The sequence below is a fragment of the Myxine glutinosa genome, chromosome 5, assembly GCF_964187855.1.
Source record: "Myxine glutinosa chromosome 5, kmMyxGlut1.1, whole genome shotgun sequence".
In the NCBI taxonomy this organism is placed as follows: Eukaryota; Metazoa; Chordata; class Myxini; order Myxiniformes; family Myxinidae; genus Myxine; species Myxine glutinosa.
The window spans coordinates 194,829,334-194,853,641 of NC_136265.1; the positions used below are offsets into that span (position 1 = coordinate 194,829,334).

The 24,308-nt window shown below is 46.0% G+C and overlaps 2 protein-coding genes across 5 annotated transcripts in view; both read right to left on the reverse strand.

Moving 5' to 3' along the window:
- The window catches only part of LOC137426550 (SEC14-like protein 1), a 62,420-nt gene extending 61,632 nt beyond the window's left edge, over nt 1-788 (reverse strand). For 2 of the 4 annotated variants that reach the window (XM_078779315.1, XM_078779314.1), the window contains exon 1: nt 467-743. The gene's annotated coding sequence lies outside the window, so the exon portion shown is untranslated. Of the gene's footprint in view, nt 1-466 lie in introns of all 4 variants that reach the window. The other 2 variants (XM_068115169.2, XM_068115168.2) reach the window with 2 other exon arrangements.
- A 21,888-nt stretch (nt 789-22,676) lies between these two features.
- Nucleotides 22,677-24,308, reverse strand: part of LOC137426555 (NTPase KAP family P-loop domain-containing protein 1-like) — a 73,058-nt gene continuing 71,426 nt past the window's right edge. Inside the window, exons 7-8 of the mRNA XM_068115178.2 lie at nt 23,974-24,165; nt 22,677-23,437 (exon numbers count right to left, since the gene is read on the reverse strand). Of these exons, the coding sequence (XP_067971279.2) occupies nt 23,204-23,437; nt 23,974-24,165 (426 nt within the window). The 3' untranslated portion in view covers nt 22,677-23,203. The remainder of the gene's footprint in view (nt 23,438-23,973; nt 24,166-24,308) is intronic.

Genomic DNA, 24,308 nt, shown 5'->3' on the forward strand with positions numbered 1-24,308 from the left:
GTGAGAGACACACACACAGTGAGAGACACACACACAGTGAGAGACACACACACACAGTGAGAGACACACACACAGTGAGAGACACACACACAGTGAGAGACACACACACAGTGAGAGACACACACACAGTGAGAGACACACACACAGTGAGAGACACACACACAGTGAGAGACACACACACAGTGAGAGACACACACACAGTGAGAGAGACACACACCGTGAGAGAGACACACACACAGTGAGAGAGAGACACACACAGTGAGAGACACACACAGTGAGAGACACACACAGTGAGAGACACACACAGTGAGAGACACACACAGTGAGAGAGAGAGACACACACACACACACACACACACACACACACACACACACACACACACACACACACACACACACGGCTTCTTCTTTCACACACCAGTACGACTCCGAATAAATAGCGAATCCCAGCTCCTCCTTTCTTCACCTCCTAAGCACTCACCTGGAGCGCTTTATGCTGTGAGAAACAGAGAGATGTCGCGATTTCAAATGTGGAGTCCGTAAGATTGTTCGTCCACTGCCACGTCTGTTACAAAGCTCCCAGATTCCTGACTAACGCGGTCCCTTCGTCTATGGTCGCATATCCAGTGTTCTCCGTAAAGAGGCACGGACGCGCACGGCTCGGGTGACTTTCACAACCAGTGAGATTCAACCGACCACCTCCAGCAAATCCGGTTAAAATACACCCCGACAACGAACCGGAAACCGAGGGTACGTGCTTGCGTCATTAGGCGCCGCGTTGAAGGTCCAATGCGGTCAGCAATGCATCGACGCAATCACGTTACGAGACGACGTAACATTGTTTTCCGGTGCTATTAAATATATATACATATATATTTTGAACTTTCTAAGTTCAATCTAATGCGTTTTGATGCCTTTATATCTTGTAAAAGACATCTGTAAATAAATAGTAAGACTCAAAACAATACCAATACACCGCTTAAGATATTTTACTATACGATTACGTAAAATAACAAGTATACCTCTATACATATATATGCATACACCTGTGCATATATATGAATATATAATAAAAGCTAGTATATAATAAAAGTATATACAGTATATAATTAATGACGTAAGCATCAGTATTTAGACCTCTCAATGCAGCCGCGTCTGATGGAATTTGTTCGGCGCGCTGTTTCCCTCAACTGTTCTTCACACTAAATGAGATTATGTAAATTGCTGTTGTCGATACGAATTACACATCAACACCAGCAAAGATGTGTTTCTGTGAACGATAAAATAGAGGACAATAAAACAACCGACCGCACAAACGGGTTTCGTGTGCATAAATTAAACGTTATTGTATAAAATGTACAGCACATGTTACTCTTCCTCCTCTTCCCTTTAAGGTACCACAGGGTTTGATGGAAGTATTCATTATATTTTCTTTTTACTCTAGCATACTCTTCATTGTGTTGAACATCTCCATGAGATCTCTTCATAATCACTTTCTTTCTGATGTATACAGACAGTAATGTCTCCTCAAAGCTTCGACTAGCTGGGCCCCTAAGAATGTAACTTCAAACCCTGTTTGCTTTACCTATAGCTACAACTGAACTGAAAAAATATATTTCATCTATTTTCAATTCAGTGATAGCTACCTGGCATTGTCCTGTCTGCTTACCCCCCTTGTATCCATTAGGACCCCCACATCCTTCTCCCGTGTGACGTGCGCCAATATTTCCCCATTGTTCCCACCCATATAATCTCTTTTCATTATTCCCACGCATCCCCAGTACCTGACATTTCGTTTTGTTAAACCTCATCTGCAGATCTTTGGCCAATCCGTTATCAGGTTATGGCATCTAGACTTTCCTGTATCTGATCACCACACTCCCTGCTATCCACCTTACCTCCAAGCTTAGCATCACCTGCAAATTTAGAAAGCCTCTACTCTTAACACCACTGTTGGAAATTGTGAATAATAACGGTCTGTGTACAACTTCCGTGAAGTTAACACCGTTTACCCTGATTCAAAGTATAGATTGGGGAGTTCTGGTTTGTACCATTACAAAAGAAAGGGAGTTGTGGATTGTACCATTACAAAAAGGGGGAGTTGTGGATTGTACCATTACAAAAGAAAGGGAGTTGTGGATTGTACCATTACAAAAAGGGGGAGTTGTGGATTGTACCATTACAAAAAGGGGGAGTTGTGGATTGTACCATTACAAAAAGGGGGAGTTATGGATTGTACCATTACAAAAAGGGGGAGTTGTGGATTGTACCATTACAAAAGAAAGGGAGTTGTGGATTGTACCATTACAAAAAAGGGGGAGTTGTGGACTGTACCACTACAAAAGAAAGGGAGTTGTGGTTTGTACAATTACAAAAAGGGGGAGTTGTGGATTGTACCATTACAAAAAGGGGGAGTTGTGGACTGTACCATTACAAAAAAGGGGGAGTTGTGGATTGTACCATTACAAAAGAAAGGGAGTTGTGGATTGTACCATTACAAAAGAAAGGGAGTTGTGGATTGTACCATTACAAAAGAAAGGGAGTTGTGGATTGTACCATTACAAAAGAAAGGGAGTTGTGGACTGTACCATTACAAAAAGGGGGAGTTGTGGATTGTACCATTACAAAAAAGGGGGAGTTGTGGACTGTACCATTGCAAAAGAAAGGGAGTTGTGGTTTGTACAATTACAAAAAGGGGGAGTTGTGGATTGTACCATTACAAAAAAGGGGGAGTTGTGGACTGTACCATTACAAAAAAGGGGGACTTGTGGACTGTACCATTACAAAAGAAAGGGAGTTGTGGATTGTACCATTACAAAAGAAAGGGAGTTGTGGATTGTACCATTACAAAAGAAAGGGAGTTGTGGACTGTACCATTACAAAAGAAAGGGAGTTGTGGATTGTACCATTACAAAAGAAAGGGAGTTGTGGTTTGTACCATTACAAAAAGGGGGAGTTGTGGATTGTACCATTACAAAAAGGGGGAGTTGTGGATTGTACCATTACAAAAAAGGGGGAGTTGTGGACTGTACCATTACAAAAGAAAGGGAGTTGTGGATTGTACCATTACAAAAGAAAGGGAGTTGTGGTTTGTACAATTACAAAAAGGGGGAGTTGTGGATTGTACCATTACAAAAAAGGGGGAGTTGTGGACTGTACCATTACAAAAAAGGGGGAGTTGTGGACTGTACCATTACAAAAAGGGGGAGTTGTGGATTGTACCATTACAAAAGAAAGGGAGTTGTGGATTGTACCATTACAAAAGAAAGGGAGTTGTGGATTGTACCATTACAAAAGAAAGGGAGTTGTGGTTTGTACAATTACAAAAAGGGGGAGTTGTGGATTGTACCATTACAAAAAGGGGGAGTTGTGGATTGTACCATTACAAAAAAGGGGGAGTTGTGGACTGTACCATTACAAAAGAAAGGGAGTTGTGGATTGTACCATTACAAAAGAAAGGGAGTTGTGGTTTGTACAATTACAAAAAGGGGGAGTTGTGGATTGTACCATTACAAAAAAGGGGGAGTTGTGGACTGTACCATTACAAAAGAAAGGGAGTTGTGGATTGTACCATTACAAAAAGGGGGAGTTGTGGATTGTACCATTACAAAAAAGGGGGAGTTGTGGACTGTACCATTACAAAAGAAAGGGAGTTGTGGATTGTACCATTACAAAAGAAAGGGAGTTGTGGTTTGTACAATTACAAAAGAAAGGGAGTTGTGGATTGTACCATTACAAAAAGGGGGAGTTGTGGATTGTACCATTACAAAAAAGGGGGAGTTGTTGATTGTACTATTACAAAAGAAAGGGAGTTGTGGATTGTACCATTACAAAAAAGGGGGAGTTGTGGATTGTACCATTAAAAAAAAGGGGTAGTTGTGGATTGTACCATTACAAAAAGGGGTAGTTGTGGATTGTACCATTACAAAAATTGGGGGTCGTTGCGGATTGTACCATTACAAAAAATGGGTAGTTGTGGATTGTACCATTATAAAAAAGGGAGAGTTGTGGATTGTACCATTACAAAATAGGGGGAGTTGTCAATTGTACCATCACAAAAAAGGGGGAGTTGTGGATTGTACCATGACAAAAAGGGGGGGGGGGAGGGGTAGGGTAATGGGTTGAATCGGGAAGGAACTCTAAGCCCAAATACCTTAGTCATAATCCTAACCCTAACCTTGTTCACCTCTTACGTTATGCTTCTCAGGCCTTTGCCATATTCAATGCATTACCCAATTCATCCCGCTTCTCGAATCACCTCTTATTCACGGACCACGGTTCCCCGATTCCTACCTGATTCAATGAAAGTAGTCGTATTATGATCTTCTACACCCCACCCCCCCCCCCCTTCTAAAAGCAGAATCAAAAGTACTACCCATGTCCTGTAAAGCGTAGAAAATCCGTTGGCCCTCTGTCCCCAAACATTGTTACAGAACAGCACGCCTTCGTCTCTCAGGCTAGGCCTCACGGCCATGGCGTCGATGACAAGTAGTTCTCCAACATTTTCCTCCATGCAGAGAATGGAATAGCAGGTTCCCCCATGCACGACAAAAAACGAAACAGCCGACGTCCTTGTCACCAATGTTGTTGTGTTTGTAGGTAATCGGATCCGGACCATGGTACAATAACCAGGCTTTACTTAATCACCGCCATTCCCACCCATCTCCTCTCTCACTCCTCAGGTCCTTTCTTCGCCCCCTTTCACGAACGCCCTCTCGTGTCCAAGATCACATGACCAACTAGAACTACATTTGGTGGAGAGCAAACTTCCGCCAGGCTCAACAGTACACAATTTGTGTCCCACTGATGGGTCAAATCTGGATTCGGACCTGAAGCAAAATCTAATCATTTCGCCCTTGTCACATCCCCAACATCTCCACCAAATTTTGTCTGAATCCGTCCACAACATTATGAGACATCGTGCTCCACACCGTTTTTTGCCCTATCCCTCAAGGGTGAAGAATCACTTTAGAAATTCCCAAATCCAGACCGAATCTTCACCAAAATGTAATCATTTCGTCCTTGTCACACACCCAACTCTTCCAACAAATTTTGTCCGAATCCGTCAACAACTTTTTGATATATCTTGTTCACAAACAAACAATAAATATGTATAGTGCATAGCATTATACTTGTGAAATCCCTACAATAAGCTGTTACCCTTTGGCCTATGTTGACCTTTTCGCCTAAGTTGACCTCAAAAATAATTGGTGGTTGAATTGCAAATTCTCTTCGAATTTCAAGTCAATCCGAAGAAAATTGAGGATTTTAGAAATGTCACCTAAGTTGTTGACCTTTGGCCTATGTTTACCTTTTGGCATATGTTGATGTCCAAAAATATTGGTGGTTGAATTAAATGACGAAGTATGCAAGTCTTCTTCAAATTTCAAGCGAATTGGATGAAAATTGACAACTTTAGAAATTTCGGCCGATGTTGACCTTTTTTTTTTTTTTTTTGTTTTTTTTTGTATACTGAATCGAGACTCGTGAAAGAGCTGACATTTACTTCACAAACAAATCAACCAGACAAACAAAATATATAAAAAGAGGGAGCGGAAGACAAGAGAAGGGGAAGCACACAAACACTCGAGAGCACACAACATTTAAGAGCAGGGAGATGTGTGTGAGGTAGAGGGCTTGGGGGGAGGAGGCGTGGGAAGGAGGGGAGGGGGGGGGTGGGAGAAGTATAAAACACAAGGACACCAAGGACTTCCAGGACAGAAGTTGGCATTTCAAAAAAGTGGAATTGGGGTGAAATTAGCGGGGGTAGAAAAGATCAAGGTTTTGGATGGGGGAAGATAAGAGATGGTGGTGAACAGCTGTTTTAAAGACCTGGAGGGTGGAGTGGGATTGAAGAGAGTGAGGGAGTTTGTTCCAGAGGCGGGAGAAAAGAGGAATGAAGGAGTAAAGGTGAGCAGAGAGTCTTGATTTTGGCAGTTTAACCATAAGAGGGTTGCAGGCAGATTTTGTGCGACCTGTAGGAATATTTGAGGGACAGAGCCCAGAGAGAGCTGGGGGGGCAAGGCCAGAGAGGAGTCGGTAGAAGATGGAAAGACCACCAACCTGCCTGCGGTGAGTGAGTGAGAGGCCCTTGGAGTTAGCTTCATCGCGGGAGATTCCAATGATTCTGAATGCTTTGGTTTCAACAGCGTGAAGACGAGCTAGGTGTGAGGCAGGAGCACCAGCCCAGAAGGGAGAGCAGTATTCCATTGAGCTGCGGATGAAAGCCTTGTATGTGGTGAGGAGCTCAGGTGTGCCAAGGAAGGACTTCGCATGATGGAGGATGCCCAGTCGGCGACTGGCTTTGGAGGCCAGATTTGAAATGTGGTTTTCCCAGGAAAGATCATGGCAGATAGTGAGACCCAAAAGCTTGAGTGACAGAACTTCTTGGAGAGGATTATTCAGAAAGTGGATGGGAGGGTTGTCCAGTCGATCTTTTCAGAGAGACATCGTCAGAGTGTGAGATTTCTCAGGATTGAAAGACATGTTCCACTTGTTTGCCCAGTCTGTGATTTTGTCCAGGTCTGCAGAGAGTGAGGAGGCTGCAGACTGCCGATCTGAGGGATGAAGAATGGAGCGACAGAGAGTAGAGTCATCAGCAAAGAGATAGAGAGGATTTTCCAGAGAGTCAGAGAGATCATTGATGAAGACCAGAAAAAGCACAGGGCCCAGAACACTGCCTTGGGGAACTCCAGCCTGAACAGGAAGAGGAGATGAGAGAAACCCATTCAGGGCCACACGTTGACTACGACTAGAGAGGAAGTCCGCCAGCCATGCGTGGAGATTTCCATGGATACCAAAAGAGGAGAGTTTGGTGAGCAGAGCGGGGTGCCGGACCGTATCGGAGGCACGTGATATGTCAAGGGAGACAGCTCAAATTTCCTGTTTGGCATTAAGGACCTCCATCCATTGTTGAGAAAGCAGAAGCAGCATGTCCAGAGTAGAGTGACCAGGTCTGAAACCAAATTGATGATCAGAGATCAAGCCATTGGAGAAGAGGAAAGATTTCATATCTGAAGCAATGATGGATTCCATGACTTTGCTGATAATTGGGAGAAGGCTGATTGGTCTGAAGTTGCTGGGATCTGTTTTTGCACCTTTTTTGTGCAAAGCGGTGATGTTGGCAGATTTCCAAGCAGATGGCAGATGACCTTGAGCAAAAGAGAGGGTGAAGAGAACAGAGAGAGGGAGTGAAAGAGCGGAAGAACAGGATTTTAGGACCCGTGGGCTGATGCCGTCAGGTCCAGTTGCAGAATCAGAGTCGAGGGTTGACAGAAACTTTTCCACCTTGTCAGGAGGAAAGGACACAGAGTCCAGGAGCAGCTGGGTACGACTGGGTACAGTGGGTACAGAGAGGGATGGGTTTGGGACACAAGATTTAGAGGCAAACACAGAGTTGAGGCATTCAGCTTTTTCACGTGCGGAGTCAGCCGTGTGGCCGTTTGAGGTGAGGGAGGGGATGGAGGGGGAACAAACACCAGAAACAGATTTGACCAGATGCCACAAGGATTTGGAAGAGGGAGACAGATAAGAGAGTTCTGTCCTGAGAACGGAGAGATATTGTTTCCTGGCTCTCCTGAGGGTGGACACACACTTGTTTCGGGCTTTGTGAAAGGAAATGAGATTTCCTGCCGTTGGATTTGCTTTCCAGGAGACGAATGCAAGTTGTTTCTGGGCAATAGCCTCACCACAAGATTCCGTGTACCATGGACGGGAGGAAGGATATGACAACTGAAGACGAGATGGGATAAATCTGTGCATGAGAGAGAGCAATTTACTTTGGAAGAATTCCCAGGATGAGTTGATGTCAGAGGCGGTAGAGATGGGAGACCAGTCCAGATGATTGATGGCTGCTTGAAGACCGTGCCAGTTGGCCTGAGTGAAATGCCAGACTCGTCGACACTGAGGAGGCTCTCTGAGAATGGTCAGAGAGATGTCCACTTTAACAAGCATATGATCAGATGAGCCGATTTGAGCAGAAGAAGAGCAGCAGACATTTTCAGGGAAGTTAGTCATAACCAAGTCCAGAAGAGAAGATGCTCCGTTGACTGAGATCCGGGTCGGGAAATTGACAGATTGTGTCAGTCCCAGTGAGTCACAGAAGTCCTTTGCTGAAGAGCCATGGCTGGTGAGAGAGGTACCCACACCCAGCCAACTGGCATGGTGACAATTGAAATCACCACATATGAGGAAGAGAGAGTTGGGATGGGTAGATAGAAGTTGGTCCATATTATCAGACAGCGAGATGTAGATGGAGTCATCACTGTTTGGTGGACGGTACAACACACATATGAACAAAAGGTGGGAGCGAAGGGGAAGCCGTAGCCAGAGGTACTCCTGGGGGTGAGGTGGAGAGAGTGCAGTGCAGGGCGAGTGAGGAAGAGAGTTTTTTTTATAAAGATAGCAACCCCCCCTCCAGGACGAGGCTCAGGTCTATCATACCGGAGGAGGGAGTAACCTGGGAGAGATACCAAGGAATCAGAGACATCATGAAGGAGGAAAGTTTATGTTAAGCAGATCACGTCTGGTTTGTCAGAAGCAACCTGTATGGAGAGATCAGTCAAGTTTGAGCGAAGGCCCCGGATGTTTGAGGTCCATACTGTTAAAGAAGAGGAAGGGGGAGCATCGGATACAGAACAGGGGGGGGGAGAGGGGTAGGGTAAGATGTGGAAGAGGAGGAAGAGGTAGGGAGAGCTGTTGAAGGTGTGTCAGAGATTTCAGAATAGCTTGGAGAAAGGGAAGAATGGGGCGGATAAAAGGTTTGATGGTGATTGGGTGAGGCGCAGTGAGGTATTATTTGAGGAGGGGGAAGAGTGAGGCAGAAGGTTGAGGGAGATGAAGGTGAAAGTTGGAAGGGGGAAGAAGCGGGGAGGACGCTTTGAGGAGGAGGGGTGAGAGGGGAGTCTAGGAGGGGAGGAGTAAGGGAGAGTCTCGGAGGGGAGAGGTGTGGGGGGAGTTTAGGAGGGAAGGGGCAAGGGGGGAGATCTGAAAGGGATGGGTGATGGGGAAGATTTGGAGGGGAGGGGCAAGGGGGAAGATTTGAAAGGGATGGGTGATGGGGAAGATTTGGAGGGGAGGGGCAAGGGGGAATATTTGAAAGAGATGGGTGATGGGGAAGATTTGGAGGGGAGGGGCAAGGGGGTGGATTTGGAGGGGAGGGGTGATGGGCAAGTTTTGAAGGGATGGGGTGATGGGGAAGTTTTTGAGGGAAGGGGTGATGGGGAAGCTTTGGAGGGAAGGGGTGATGGGGAAGATTTGGAGGGGAGGGGTGAGATTGGATTTTGAAAAATGTACGATTAATGGGAAACGAACATTTATTGCAAAATGAGTTTCTTGAGACCTTCGAGTCAAAAATACGTTTGAGGACGCTGAAGGATGGGTGGAGTTCTGGAGAGTTTAGGGAATGTATGAAAGAGGCACTGTAACTGTAAGAGATGGATTTTTTTTTAGGAATGAATAGATTTGGTGAGCATGTCGAAGGCATCCTTTTATAGAAGAAGAAGAAAAAGGTGTTATAGTATATGACAGAATACAGTTCTTCAGGGGACAGTTTAAACATTTTTTAATGACGTGAACACGTGATCACGAACAACGTGGTCGAAGAACGAACGAACAAATAAGAACGAACAACGGCTAAGAACAGAGAAGGAAATCTTTTTTTTTTTTTTTTTTTTTTTTTTGAGTTGAGATGAAAACAGAGACAGAGACCGAACGTGAAACGTGAAAAATAGAGACCGAAAGTAATTGCGAGCACAATCGAAGAACCGCTGAGACAGAAACAAAGCCTCAAGCCAAGGTCAGACACGGTAGCCTACTAGTAGCTACTACACTAGGCCTCAGAATACGCGGCACGAACTAACCGACGATTCTGTACACAGGTATGAAATACCAACACCAAGAATACTATTAAAGACACACCAATAGTTACACACGACGAAAGAAAGATACAGTTTCGACAAAAACACAATTGTGAAAAGTTACTTAACTTCGAAAGCGTGCGCGCATGGACAGCTTTGAAGAGACGTGACGTGACGTGACGAGAGATAATTTTTGGCCTAAGTTGACCTAAAAAATAATTGGTGGTTGAATTGAGTTACCTGATATGCAAATTCTCTTCAAATTTCAAGCCAATCTGATGAAAATTGAGGATTTTAGAAATGTCACCTCAGGTTTTTTTTTTTGTTTGTTTTGTATACAAGATCGAGGCTCGTGAAAGAGCTAACATTAATCACACAAAAAGTCAAACCGACACACAAAACACAAAAAACAAGGGAGCGGCAGACAGGATGGGGAGAGAGGGGGAAGGACACAAACACAACATTTGAGAGCAGGGACATCGGGAGGACTTGGGGGGAGGTGGGAGAGGTATAAAACATATGAACACTGCAAGGACTCTGGGGTGAATTACCGGGGGTAGAAAAGATCAAGGTTTTGGATGGGGGAACATAAGAGATGGTGGTGAACAGCTGTTTTAAAGACCTGGAGGGAGGAGTGGGATTGAAGGGAGTGGGGGAGTTTGTTCCAGAGGCGGGAGAAAAGGGGAATGAAAGAGTGAAGGTGAGCAGAGAGCCTAGACTTTGGCAGTTTAACCATAAGAGGGTTGCAGGCAGATCTTGTGCGACCTGAAGGAATATTTGGGGGACAGAGCACAGAGAGAGCTGGGGAGCAAGGCCGGAGAGGAGTCGGTAGAAGACAGAAAGACCACCAACCTGCCTGCGGTGAGTGAGTGAAAGGCCCTCGGAGTTAACTTCATCGCAGGAGATTCCAATGATTCTGAAAGCTTTGGTTTCAACAGCGTGAAGCCGAGCAAGGTGTGAGGCAGGAGCACCAGCCCAGAGGGGGGAACAGTATTCCATTGAGCTGCGGATGAAAGCCTTGTATGTGGTGAGGAGCTCAGGTGTGCCAAGGAAGGACTTCGAACGACGGAGGATGCCCAGTCGGCGACTGGCTTTGTAGGCCAGCTTGGAAATGTGGTTTTCCCAGGAAAGATCATGGCAGATAGTGAGACCCAAAAGCTTGAGTGACAGAACTTCTTGGAGAGGATTGTTGAGAAAGTAGATGGGAGGGTTCTCCAGTCGGTCTTTTCGGAGAGACATAGTAAGAGTGTGAGATTTGTCAGGATTGAAAGACATGTTCCACTTGTTTGACCAGTCTGTGATTTTGTCCAAGTCTGCAGAGAGTGAGGAGGCTGCAGACTGCCGATCTGAGGGATGAGGAATGGAGTGGCAGAGAGTGAAGTCATCAGCAAAGAGATAGAGAGGATTTTCCAGAGAGTCGGAGAGATCATTGATGAAGACCAGAAAAAGCACAGGGCCCAGAACACTACCTTGGGAAACTCCAGCCTGAACAGGAAGGTGAGATGAGAGAAATCCATTCAGGGCCATACGTTGCCTACGACCAGAGAGGAAGTAAGTTGTTGACCTTTGGCCTATGTTTACCTTTTGGCATATGTTGATGTCAAAAAATATTGGTGGGTGAATTGAATGACGAAGTATGCAAGTCTTCTTCAAATTTCAAGCGAATTTGATGAAAATTGACAACTTTAGAAATTTCAGCCTATGCTGACCTTTTGGCCAATGTTGACCTATTGGCCTATGTTGACCTCAAAAATAATTGGTGATTGAATTCAGTGACCTGATGTGCAAATCCTCTTCAAATAGCAAGTCAATCGGATGAAAATTAAGGATTTTAGAAATTTGACAGTCGTTGACCTTTGGCCTATGTTGACCTTTTGACCCCAAAAAACAATATAGGCTTCTTTCTTATGAGCAACTCCACCGTTCGGTGAAGTTTTGTGACGATCGGTTAAAAATTGTGACCTAGTACATTGGTCGTGTGCGAAACTAAAAGCACAAGACCTACCAATATACTTGAAAGATCTTCGATTTTGGCGGAGGAAATGACATCATCAATGTCATATAATAACTGGAAACAAGAGCTGGTATGGCGGTCTTCGGGGATAAAATTAAGGATCATACAACAAACGCTTGTTCTTTGTTCCTTTAGGTGTTATGACGTCACGTCTGATTGTGACAGACGTACAGAGTGTCCGTTCTACCGAAGCAGTTTCATAGCAAGGGTTACACTGGGTGGTTTGCCATTGCCTTCTCAGCAGTAGTTAGGGCAGGAATTTGTTCAGGGTGCCGGCGATAACTCGCCTACTCTTTACGAAGGACACCGTGGGATCCTCAACTTCCACCACCTAATGCAGGCACATGGGACGCCCGGCTTAACGTACAACGGAGGGACCCATTTTAAGGTAACCCTTGAGCCTGGGAATCACCAATGCGACAGTTTACACCTTTACAGTAAAGTTGGGAATTTAACCCACACTTACAGCTCAGAGATAATTAAGCTTAAATAAATACTGAAACCGACTGTTTTTAAGATAAACTTTAGATTTCGCGTTTAAAACGATGTCCTCATGGACCTTTCCCCGGAAGTGTTGTTTTTTACTTGGAGATCTGCATCTATTTCACAGGTTGATGCAGCTTATAATTTCATGGGAAATCTGCGTCAGCAGCCTTTAATTACCGACTAAGGCGTTGCTAGGCAGCACAGAGTCACTTCATGACGGTAATGTCATGAGAGGGGTGGAGAGAGAGAAGGGGAGTGGAGGAGGGAAGGGGGGGAAGGAAGGGGAAAGTAGGAGGGAGGGGGAGTGGAAAGGAGGAGGCGAGGGGAAGAGGGAGGCGAGAGGGAGGAAGGGGAAGGGGGGAGGGAAAGGACAGAAGGAGAAAGGGAGGGGAAGGGTGGGAAGGGTGATGGAAGTGGGAGGAAAGAAGGGGAGTGGCAAAATTAGAGGAGTGAGGGGGGAGAGGAGTGAGGAGGTGGGGGCAGATAAGACCTTCAAAGACCCCAATCACCCTTGGGACCCTTTAAAACCCAGAATGCCTTGAAAACTCTCTGGACCCTAAAGACACTTTGGACCCCAAAGATCCCGAAGACCTTTGAAGAACCTTTAAGATCCTTACGAGCCCAAATACTCTAAGACCTCAAAGACAGTTAACAGCCCAAAGACCTTAAGACTTTGAAGACCATATAGACTCACCACACGTAGCTGGGGGGGGGGGGGGGGGGGGGGGAAGGGAGGTGGGGAGGTGAACGGGGTAGTTTGAAGAAGTATTTGCTCAAATTTGAATTAAAAGCTTCTCGCTGACTTTGAAATTCACAATATGACGGTATTCTTTACACAAGAGGGAAAGGAGGATGACGAACTTATGACGAAACATTTTTATCCCAGCCTCCAACACTTTGGTCTAACACACTTGGATCAATAATGGTGTCACTGCTTTCAGTGTCCACCACAGCCTCTTCACAAAATTCACCTTTAAATTTGCATCTAACCCTCAGATTACCTGTGCCAATTATTTTTCACATTTCACTATCTTCACCAAAGAAGGGTACCTCTCCATACACCTGCCAGCCGAGCATGGCCCATATGCTCGGCTCATTCCAATTTCCCAGTTCAATTCCATGGCTCTCTTCCCAAGCCAAGAGTCCACAAGTCACAACAGATCATCTGTGGAAGATCATTCTCACACCGTCACGTTCCACAGATGCCCCAATGGTTGTCCGGTGGACTATAATCCATCCCTGTCTATGCGGATCGACCCACGTCCATAGCCCAGCACAGCATGGCAGGTCACCACATGCTGGCTGTCCCAGAGTCTCAGGGAGAGGCTGTCAGGCCGCGTGCCTGGGCGGTCACCACATCAGGCCCTTGTTGGCCGTCCGTGGTGCCGCCACCAAAGCGCAGCCCTCAACACCTCCCCCTAGTGGTCCTCATTAAACACCATCCTAGGTACCTGTTAGAAACCACATCGGACCCTCGGAGGTCTTAACCCCCACCAGGGTCCGGCGACCCTGGTGGCCCAAGACACACGCTCGGGCAGTGCCCCGATGGACAAGGGACGCCACACTCCACCAGACGCCCCGTGGGGCCCAGGTCGTACCACGACACCCATGGTCGGACCCCACATCCAAATCCTGCCAGCACAGCCCCCCAGCTGGCTGGCACACCCCAATTTCCAAGTGGGGCAATTTACCATGAGGCCAACCCCAATGACCTCTCCTGGTCCAAATTCTGCAGCCCGGCGACCAATTCCCTCCATGGCTGTGCCAAATCAAACTCCTATTGCAATTTGTGTTTCGTTTTAAATTTGCTTTTAAAAATTATGGCCTCATGTGTCCAACCGCAGCTGCAGGTAACAACCCCCTCCTCGGGTTCTTCTGCCCCTCCCCGCAGCTGTTCCAAATTCTCTCTGGGGACCAGCTTTTCCAAGGCTCTATCTCCCGACTCTTCCATGTCCGAATCCAGCCCAGGGCCAAAACACCCCCCCCCCCCCCAACTGGGTATTCAATTTCGGAGCCTCTGGTGCCCAAATGTGGTTCGTGGTGAGGGTCCCCTGGGTCACCTTAATCTCATCCTGGGGATATTTGATGGACCGACTCACCTCGTGTCCCAGACTCTCTTGGACTCGATCAATCGCTTCCTCAATGATACTGTCCAGTGTCCAAGGTATCCAGCCGCTGTGTCAAATCATTACTCTTATTATTACCAATCCATTGTGGCCCCAACAGGTCTTTATCTATACACACCCGGTCCGGTTCCGTTACCCGGACCTCCAATATCTTTACACCCTGTTGCTTCGAACCACCGCCCTGGCGCTGCAAAAGTCCCAATTCCTCTCCCTGTTGTTGCATTCCGGCATCCACACAGCTCCGATAACCTTCCAGGTCTTTTCCAGTTAAACATTCCCCATTTACCTCCAAACATGCCGTCTCCTGTGCCCCAATGGTATCAGACTGGGTTTCACCCTCTTCAATTCCCAATGCCACCTCTTCCCGTTTTGAATCAAATTCTGTTGCCCATAGCTTCTCCTGTGCTCCAATTTCATTCTTTATCTCTTCCTTTAATTCATTCGTTGTCTATTGGCACTCATTTCTTTCATTTGGGCTTTTATTTTTATTTTATTTGGGCATCCTTTTTTTTTTTTTTTTGTATACAAGATCGAGGCTCGTGAAAGAGCTACCATTAATCACACAAAAAGTCAAACCGACACAAACCGACACATAAAACACAAAATAAGGGGAGCGGTAGACAAGATGGGGAGAGAGGGGGAAGGACACAAACACAACATTTGAGAGCAGGGACATCGAGAGAACTGTGGGAGGGAGAGGGCTTGGGGGGAGGTGGGAGAGGTATAAAACATATGGACACTGCAATGACTTCCAGGAAAGAAGTTGGAATTTCGAAAAAGTGTATCTGGGGTGAATTAGCGGGGGTAGAAAAGATCAAGGTTATGGATGGGGGAAGATAAGAGATGGTGGTGAACAGCTGCTTTAAAGACCTGGAGGGAGGAGTGGGATTGAAGGGAGTGGAGGAGTTTGTTCCAGAGGTGGGAGAAAAGGGGAATGAAAGAGTGAAGGTGAGCAGAGAGCCTAGATTTTGACAGTTTAACCATAAGAAGGTTGCTGGCAGATCTTGTGCGACCTGTAGGAATATTTGGGGGACAGAGCACAGAGAGAGCTGGGGGAGCAAGGCCGGAGAGGAGTCGGTAGAAGACAGAAAGACCACCAACCTGCCTGCGGTGAGTGAGTGAAAGGCCCTCGGAGTTAGCTTTGTCGCAGGAGATTCCAATGATTCTGAAAGCTTTGGTTTCAACAGCGTGAAGTCGAGCTAGGTGTGAGGCAGGAGCACCGGCCCAGAGTGGGGAACAGTATTCCATTGAGCTGCGGATGAAAGCCTTGTATGTGGTGAGGAGCTCAGGTGTGCCATGGAAGGACTTCGCACGACGGAGGATGCCCAGTCGGCGACTGGCTTTGGAGGCCAGCTTGGAAATGTGGTTTTCCCAAGAAAGATCATGGCAGATAGTGAGACCCAAAAGCTTGAGAGGCAGAACTTCTTGGAGAGGATTGTTGAGAAAGTATTGCTCGGTACTTTCACGTTTGGCCTGCATTTTTTTGCTCGGTATTTTTTTTCCTGTCTCCCCTTATTTCTTCCCCAAATTCATCAATTGTTTTTTTAAAATCTCTTCATCTCCTTCCATATTAATTGTATCAAGACCTGGTCGGATATTGGGTATGTTCCCAGCGTCTCAGGCTCCCTCATTGGGGAGGGGGAGGACTAACGCTCGGGACAGCGGAGGTTTTAATCCCATTCTCAAAACCACCTACCCCCGGCCCGCTTCCGAACTCTTCGGGACCCTCCACCCACTCGGCCAAGCCGTTCACGTCCGCCATTACTTGCTGGCTGGCGGTTTTCCCGCGCGCGTTTTTTTTTTCCTCTGAAAAGAAAGGATTTTAAATATTCCGAAAGTGTGATGTTTCGCTTCGTACACCAATAACTATAGAATTTGGACACCCCAGTACTACAATTGCCTCCCCCTCGACGAGAGAAAGACGATCGTTAAAAAATTTGCTTCCGAAAGCTGAGCGAAATTTCGCCCTCAGTGGGTGTCAAACTCGCAACCTTCGGACATTGAGTGTCCAAGGTTCGAATCCCAAACTCCTGACACCCATTGTCGTGTGCCTACCCTGTAATGAACACCGCAGGGCGACACGGATGACCAAACGAGATTTACTCCAAGGCGTTCAATCCAGAATTGACGGTATTATTTACATGAGAGGGAAAGAAGGAATAACGAACCTACCTGGACGGCTTCCACCCGACGTCTTCGCTCCTGGATAATAAATCAACTCAAAACCTACACAGGATTTACTGTATAAAAATACCGGCTTTATTAAAGAAATGCCGGTAACAAAATAATGCACGATAAAAAAAACTATTAATTCCTCAATGGGACGTCCTCACACAGACTCGATTGCAGACAAAGGGAAATATAAAAGAACGAAAATAAATGCGTGTTATTTTTGTGGGCACTTAGCTCTGATCTGCTCTTGAACGTCGTCAGGAATCGTCCCGGTTCGTCACAGGCCTCTACGTCCTTGCGCGGGAAACCGCAGGCTGCACTGTCCTTGGGCAGAGGGCTAGGCCTCACTGCATGGTTCGCTCACTCCTGGCTCCGCGCGCGAAGCAAACAGGCCGCGCCCGCTCGGTCATTCCAGCCGTGCTTGTCCTTACGATCTCGTTCACCAACACCGACGTGCCAAGGGAAAGAAAATGCGGCCGTTTGTTCCAACAGGTCTTCAATCCGAACCCCGCGCAAACAGAGCACTACTAAATGTTCACGTGCTCGTCAATGAATTCCCCTCGCGCAGGTGCGCTATGAACTCCGACCGCTCGCCATGAAATCCCAAAGCAGAGCGAGATATGAAATCGTGACCGTTCACCACCAAAGCCAGAAGATGCGAGGAAGTCAAGAGCCTCGACCGTTCTCTATCAAAGTCCGGACCCAAGAGAGAAAAGCCACGAGGAGGGAAAATGTCTGGGAGAGCGTTCTTTTATCCTCAAGGCTCTGACGTCATTCGTGCCTGCTCCACCAATCCCATAGTCCCATCTTAGCAGTCCTTGCGCCAATCAATCCCGGACCAATCACTGCTTTTCGGGGCGTGGCCCCACGGCCTGCCTGCTTGTGTTGCGATGTCACGGCTGCGGCACCAGCGGTATTTGAATGTCTTGTTCCGGTTGGTTTTATTTAGTGTTATAAAAGCGCGATTTCTGTCTTGGTGTGTGTGCTGCTGTTGTCATAAGGAACAGAGCAAAAAAAAAACAGAGGCCATTACATACAGGGGATTAACTACCCATAATCCCCAACTAATTAACATAACCCCACCCCTCGTGATGGGAACGAAGATACGCGCTTACACGACATACGGCCTGACTTATGTACATCAAGATGGCTACACGACATTCGGAGCATACTACCTATGCAATGCTACCTGGCTCTAAGGTAATCACTACCTACAAACGTAACATTACAAACGATACGTTACAAACGTAACGGTATATTTATGTGGAAGTGGCGGGTCATATAATGAAGGCAGATCACACAAAATGGGGGAAAGGAAATAAGTAAAATGGAGTCTGAGGAGGGAGCAGGGGTGTTCCATCTGGTGGGGTGTTCCATTACCAAGCTGCTTGTAAAGCATTTCCCAAGCATCTTAAGCACTCCCACAATACTGTTGAGATGCCTGGAGTGTCCTACAATGTCCAAATTATACAAATGAACACATTTTATAGTCGGAACTGTTGTTGAGGTCAATTCCGCAGTGAAAATTCTGAAATTCGGTTGAGGTGAAGAGTCTCGATCGTTGCTGGAATTAAATAAAAGCATGAACCCTGGTGTTTATAAGCATCGCAATGTATACAAGAATACAGTGATTCGTAGATATGAAGCTTTATTGTACAGAAACAGACCTCTTCTGAGGCAAGGCATACTTGAGTTGAGCGGACAAAATGGCGGAATTAAGACCTCAAGCAGAACGACCTGAATGCAGACTGACCAAAGGTAAGCCTGTTAACATAAATGATTTTCTAAAACAAACCAAACACCCAGTTTTCACTCATGCAACACCTTGTAGACCGATAAGTATGCAAGCAAAGTTTTGGGCCGCTATGTTTGATGAGAAGATGTAAGAATCAAGATATTCAAACTCCAACTGCGTCCACGGAGCAGTTGTTATCATTACTGATAGAGGGTGAAAGGTGACCTTCCCTAGGCATTGGATCTTTGTCTTGGTCCAGCTTATTTGTAGGTTAAGCATGGATGAGTAGGTGTTGAAGTCCTGGAGTGCAGAGACAAAGATATAAACTATCTCTGCAAACAGGACCACATCCTCTGCAAAGTCCAGGCTTTTGCATGTGAAGTTTGGGCCAGTAGTTACCCCAGTTATGGCCACCTGTCTGGAGGAGTGTTGTTTATGATTGGCCAGTGCTGGAAGGAATAATTTTGGAGCAAGAACATCTCTCTGGTGTACACTTCAATCAAATGTGAATGCTTCTCAGATATGAGTCTCGACATGAATACAGCTTCCTGTATTGTCATAGAGAGCTTGGATGAGCTTGATTCTCTTTGTGGGAACTCCGCATGCTTGAAGCAGGAGCCACAGGTATCGACAGTCACTGTTGAGGGAGTCAAACGCCTCCTTTATTTCAACATAAACTGCAAAAAATGGCCTGTTGAACTTACATCGCTTTTTCAGCAATCTGGCGGAGAGCAAAGATCTGCTCCACTGTTGAGTGCTTGGGAGGCGGTGGGTCTGCCTGATTGGGTGGCACCTCTTGGTATGGGATTTGGTTCAGTTCAGTATACTCCATGCATAGGCTTTGGCTACTACTGACAGGTGGCGAATACCTCCGGTGCCACAGTCTGCTTACGAGCCTTTGCATTTCCCCCCAAACATTTTAGAATGATGTTCTGAAGCCACTTTCCTAAGGAACCTTTACCTACCTCTAGACGGAAAAGGTGGCGGAGTGGTGAGATTGTTCCATCGTCTGCATTCTTTAAAAGTTATGGCCATATACCACAGATCCCCAGTGCATTGCCATTGTTTACCTTGATAATGGCCGATTGAACTTAAACTAGGGTTGGGGTCTCCATGCTGATGTCCTCATCGGAGATGGCAGTATGAGCTAGGTCGACCTGATGGAGTCTGTCTGGGGAATTTCTGGGTAGAGATGATGCAGTAGGAACTCTTCACTCTACCCTCTCCAGCGTTTTCGCTTCCTCGTGGCATCAGTAAGAATCGATCATGTGGAAGGGATTTCTGAATTTTTCTCTCTGTATTATTTTTCGAAGGTTTGGGAGGTTGTTCATACTTACTCTGCAACATTCACAATATATATTGTTACGGATCGCGGATTAAGATGTTATTTACCGAGCGGTGGTATTGCCGCGACCTAACAGTTATTCCCCGACTAGACCCCGATTCCACCCGACGTTGACCAAGTCGCGCTATGCTAAATCAATGATTTGGAAAGGACACAACGACTGGGATAAATGAAACGACACAAGGGGTACAGTTCTCAAGACCTCTGGAGGAGGATATAATTAGTGGTGGAAAAGAAGGGTAGATTACAAGGTAATGAGGGAAAGACACAGAAGAGATAGGCACTTAGTTACAGTCTTATCTTATCCCCGACAGACCACAGACAAACGGGACAAGACTGACTTACACAGGGATTGATGGCAGGGAAGGACAGGCAGTCGATAGCACAAGGTGCACCTTGGCTCAGGGACAGGATGCAGCTCGGTCCAAAAGATGCAGGGAGGTGTCACAGCGCTCGGAGGTGGCGTCCTTCTCGCTTCAAGTTCAGCGCGCATCTGACGTCACCTCCCTCTTCCTGCGCATGCTCAGCGGGGAGTGACACGCCCTCGGCTCGTTGGCTCCGCCCCAGATGGGATCAGTCCGCCGCTTCTATTGGGTGCGGGGGTTACCGGGCTCCGCCCTTGACGAGGAGCTGACAGCGAGCCCCTACGTGGTAACCCCGTCGAGCACATGTTCAATGGCGGCTCGTTGGAAAGGCCTGGTGTTGCTCCCAACACCCCCTACCAACCAAGCCGGAGTGAGGACGCGCACTCCCCGCGCCGCCGCCGTTGTTGTTGTTGTTGTTGTTGTTGAACCGTGAGGAAGAGCTGCGGGGAGGTATTGGGAGGTCCTAAACTTCCTAACGGTGCCATACAATCACATTCTGGTGCAACGAAGAGTCAGAATTAATGGAAACGAGTCCTTAACTGACATAGACTAAGAATAACTAGCAAGATGTCCTATAGTTGTCTACGTGAGATGCGGTGGACCTGGATGCGACATTTAATGGGGGAAATAGGGGGAGGTCGGGTCTACAGAGTGTTGTTTACAGGAAATGGGACTAGGGAATGGGGGATTGGGGATAGTTGGGAAGGATGAGGAAATAGGGGAATATTTACAAGCGGATATGGATGGATGTAAATCCCATATCCGCAACAATATATATACAGTATACATTTTTATTCCACTGTTTATTCAAATATCTGTTTATATATTGTTAAACTTATTAACCATAGCAAAGGGACCCAGCGTTGCCGGGTAACACGGAGTCACTTTGTGACAGTAATATGAAGAGAGTGGGGGTAGAGAGGAGGAGGGGAGGTGTGAGAGGAAGGGAGCAAAAGGAAGAAAATGGGGAGGAGGAAGGCAAGGGTGGGGTGAGGAAGAGGATGAGAGAGGGGGAAGAGAGGGGAGGGAGAAAGGACGGGGTGCACCATTGTTAATCTGATGTGTGTGAACACCATGGTGCCGGCCCCGCAGGTCTCTCTCAAAATACCACCTTGTCGCTAGCAAATTCCACCTGTTGCTTCGCACAATATGGAGAAGGATGGATCTTCTTCGTCTTCTTTTTAAGTTTTATGGCGTTCTATATATGAGGCTCTATATATGCCAAGTGCTCAGACACAACAGCGGTGAATGAAGGAGCCTTTCTATAGCTGAGTCTATAGCTCAGCCTGGGCTGAGTAAACTGAGTGATATAAACATCTATAGCTGAGTTTCTCTATAATGCTTTCTGAGTTTGAAGAAATATCAGAAGCAGACTATCTCCATAACGTTTTCAGAGTTTGAATACAAAGTTTGTCATTGAGTTTGAAGATCTGGGCGGTGTATGTTGCCAAAAACGCAGGGAATATTAAAATTGTGTTGTTAACTGTTCAGTTGACTTCATCACATACTGAACCCTCCGGCGTCCATCATCTGTCGTCGTCGTCGTCGTCTGTCATCTGTCATCCGTTAACTTTTCGACGTTAACACTCCAGCGTCCACAAATATCAACCGATTCTGATCAAACTTGACAGGCAGCATCCTTACCCTAAGGACCAGGTTGCTATTACATTTCAGCCCGATCCGTTGAAAAATGGCGGACTTAGGCGACCATTTTGTTTTTGGTCATGAAAACGACGTTAACACTCTAGCGTCCACAAATATTAACAGATTTTGATAAAACTTAGAATGTTTAACCCTTACCACACAAGGTAGGTTGTTATTGCATTCCAACCCGATCCGTCACAAAATGGCCGCCATAGGCCGCCATATTGTTTTCAGCTCCGAAACGATGTTAAGACTTTAACGTCCACAAATATTTATGGATTTTGATCAAACTTGGTGTGTGAGACTCTTACCACACAAGGTAGGTTGCTATCGCATGTCAACCCGATCTGTCACAAAATGGCCGCCTAGACAACTATATTTCTGCAACATTGTTGCAAAGTGTAACATTGTATCAATTGTAAAACAAGGACAAGTATAAGGATACAAGGACCTTAAAATTATTACACAAGGTTGTTGGCTTTTCATTTAAGTCAAATCTAGTACAGACAACTGACCTACTTTAAAGTTGTCCAGTCAGTTCAGTTGAGTTCTGCTTCCCTGGAAGCTCTAGTTTTTTTTAAATGTTGACGTGTTGGCAATTTCATGAGCAGCTGAGTTTCTCTGTCATGCTTTCAAGAAGAAGAATAAGTGCAAATGCTTTGTTCACGCTGTTTCTCCAATTTCTATTTGTTTACAATCACAATATTGAAATTATGACAAATGGGAATAAAGTTGAACTTGAAGCATTTCGCAAATTGACAAAACACCTTATCCTATGGAGATGTGAATTAAGACGACAGTGTAGAAGGAGAACAGCCTTGCTTACATAAATACACTTCGTCATAAGAATCGCTAATGTTGTTGAGTTTTTCAGATTTCACTCCAGATTTTGATACTTATTAAGTGTACGGGAACTGATCCTCAAATCCGAATCAAGATTTTGATTATATGCTTTAATTAATCCGTGAGAGTACACAAGTGTTTCCAAGCAAAGGCATGTTTCAATAGACCAAAACAAAATGGCGGATTAAGAACACAGCGATGTCACAGATGGCTGACCAAGATGGCGCACTACCATTTTGGTAAGGCGTATTTTGTGATGAGCACCCTGTTAGTCATCTTCAAAAAAGGGTGTTTTAACACACCCAAACACCTAGTTTTCATTCTTGCATTCCCTTGGAGTACAAGAAAGAGTGGCATGCAAAGTTTGGGACCAATAGGTTTCATGCTTTTTGGAGTTATGGAAGACGGACACACGCACGCACGCACGCACACACACACACACACACACACACACACACACACACACACACACACACACGCACGCACGCACGCACACACACACACACACACACACGTTTATTATTCTTGCAGATGTTGCATACATTTAATAGTACCAAGTGTGATTACTCATGTACAACATGTTATTCATTCAGAATACCTACTGTATCAATGATTTCTAGCTCTTGCTGATTCCTTGTAGTTCCTTGGGCACCATCATCTCTGTCTGACACTTCTCGAAGTTGTAGTACCCCCATGCGACCTTAAGCTTTTCTTTAAATGCTGGGTCCAGGTTGATGGTAGCCGGGTAAAACCTCGAAATGTCATCAACGATAAATACATAATGTTTCTTCAAGAAGGATTTGAACACTTTTGGATCTCCATCCAGCGTCAACAACGTTTCCATTTTTTTCTGTGGACAAATCAGCGCGATCAGTTTCAACGGTGGATCATCCTCACAATTATTATCTATGGCATGTTCCGCAGTAAAATTTAACCCAAGTTACTTTAATCTCATGAGTTCCCTTACAAGGAACTTCAATGCAGGAGGAGGCCATTAAGCTCAGCAAGCCTGCACAGTGATTGCCAACCTGTGGCTGTATTTCCGTGCTCTATCCTCTAAATGCTGGACAACAGGCGAAGAGGCAGCACGTACCATTTTTAGTCTCCAGTATGACTCGGCCGGGGTTCTGACCGCCGACCTCCCAGACTCATGGCGGACGCTCTTACCATTACGCGCCACCGAGTCTGGTTGAACATTGTGCAAAAAGCATCATGTGTCATGAAACTGAATGAAAACATGATATTACAAATTAAAATTGCTCTACCTTTACAAAACCCACTGTGGTTGTGTTTTTCCACGAAAGGTGATATAAGTCTTACAAAAATGTCTCATGGAATATCGAGATGTTAAGTGCAAGAACAACAAGGTGGCTTGGCTCGACTGACCATGATGGGGCAGAACTCGTTCTGTGACTGTTGGTACACTTCCCACAGAGTCGTAGAACCAGTATAGTGGGCCGGTGGACTGATGTCCCCTGTCCGTTGTGGCGATGGTTCCGTCCAGTGGATGATCCAACTAAGCCTGCAAGGCCACTGTGAGGCCAGCACGACCCATGCCGCCACCTTCACTGCCATGTCCTTGACGACAGTCTGAGTTAAACAATGTTCCTTTGTAATCGCATCATGTTGAGACAACAGATTGATGAACAACGGAATGGTGTTGACTGCCCTACGGATTTTCACAAGGTTTGTTTCCAAGCAACAAAACAGATACTTATCTT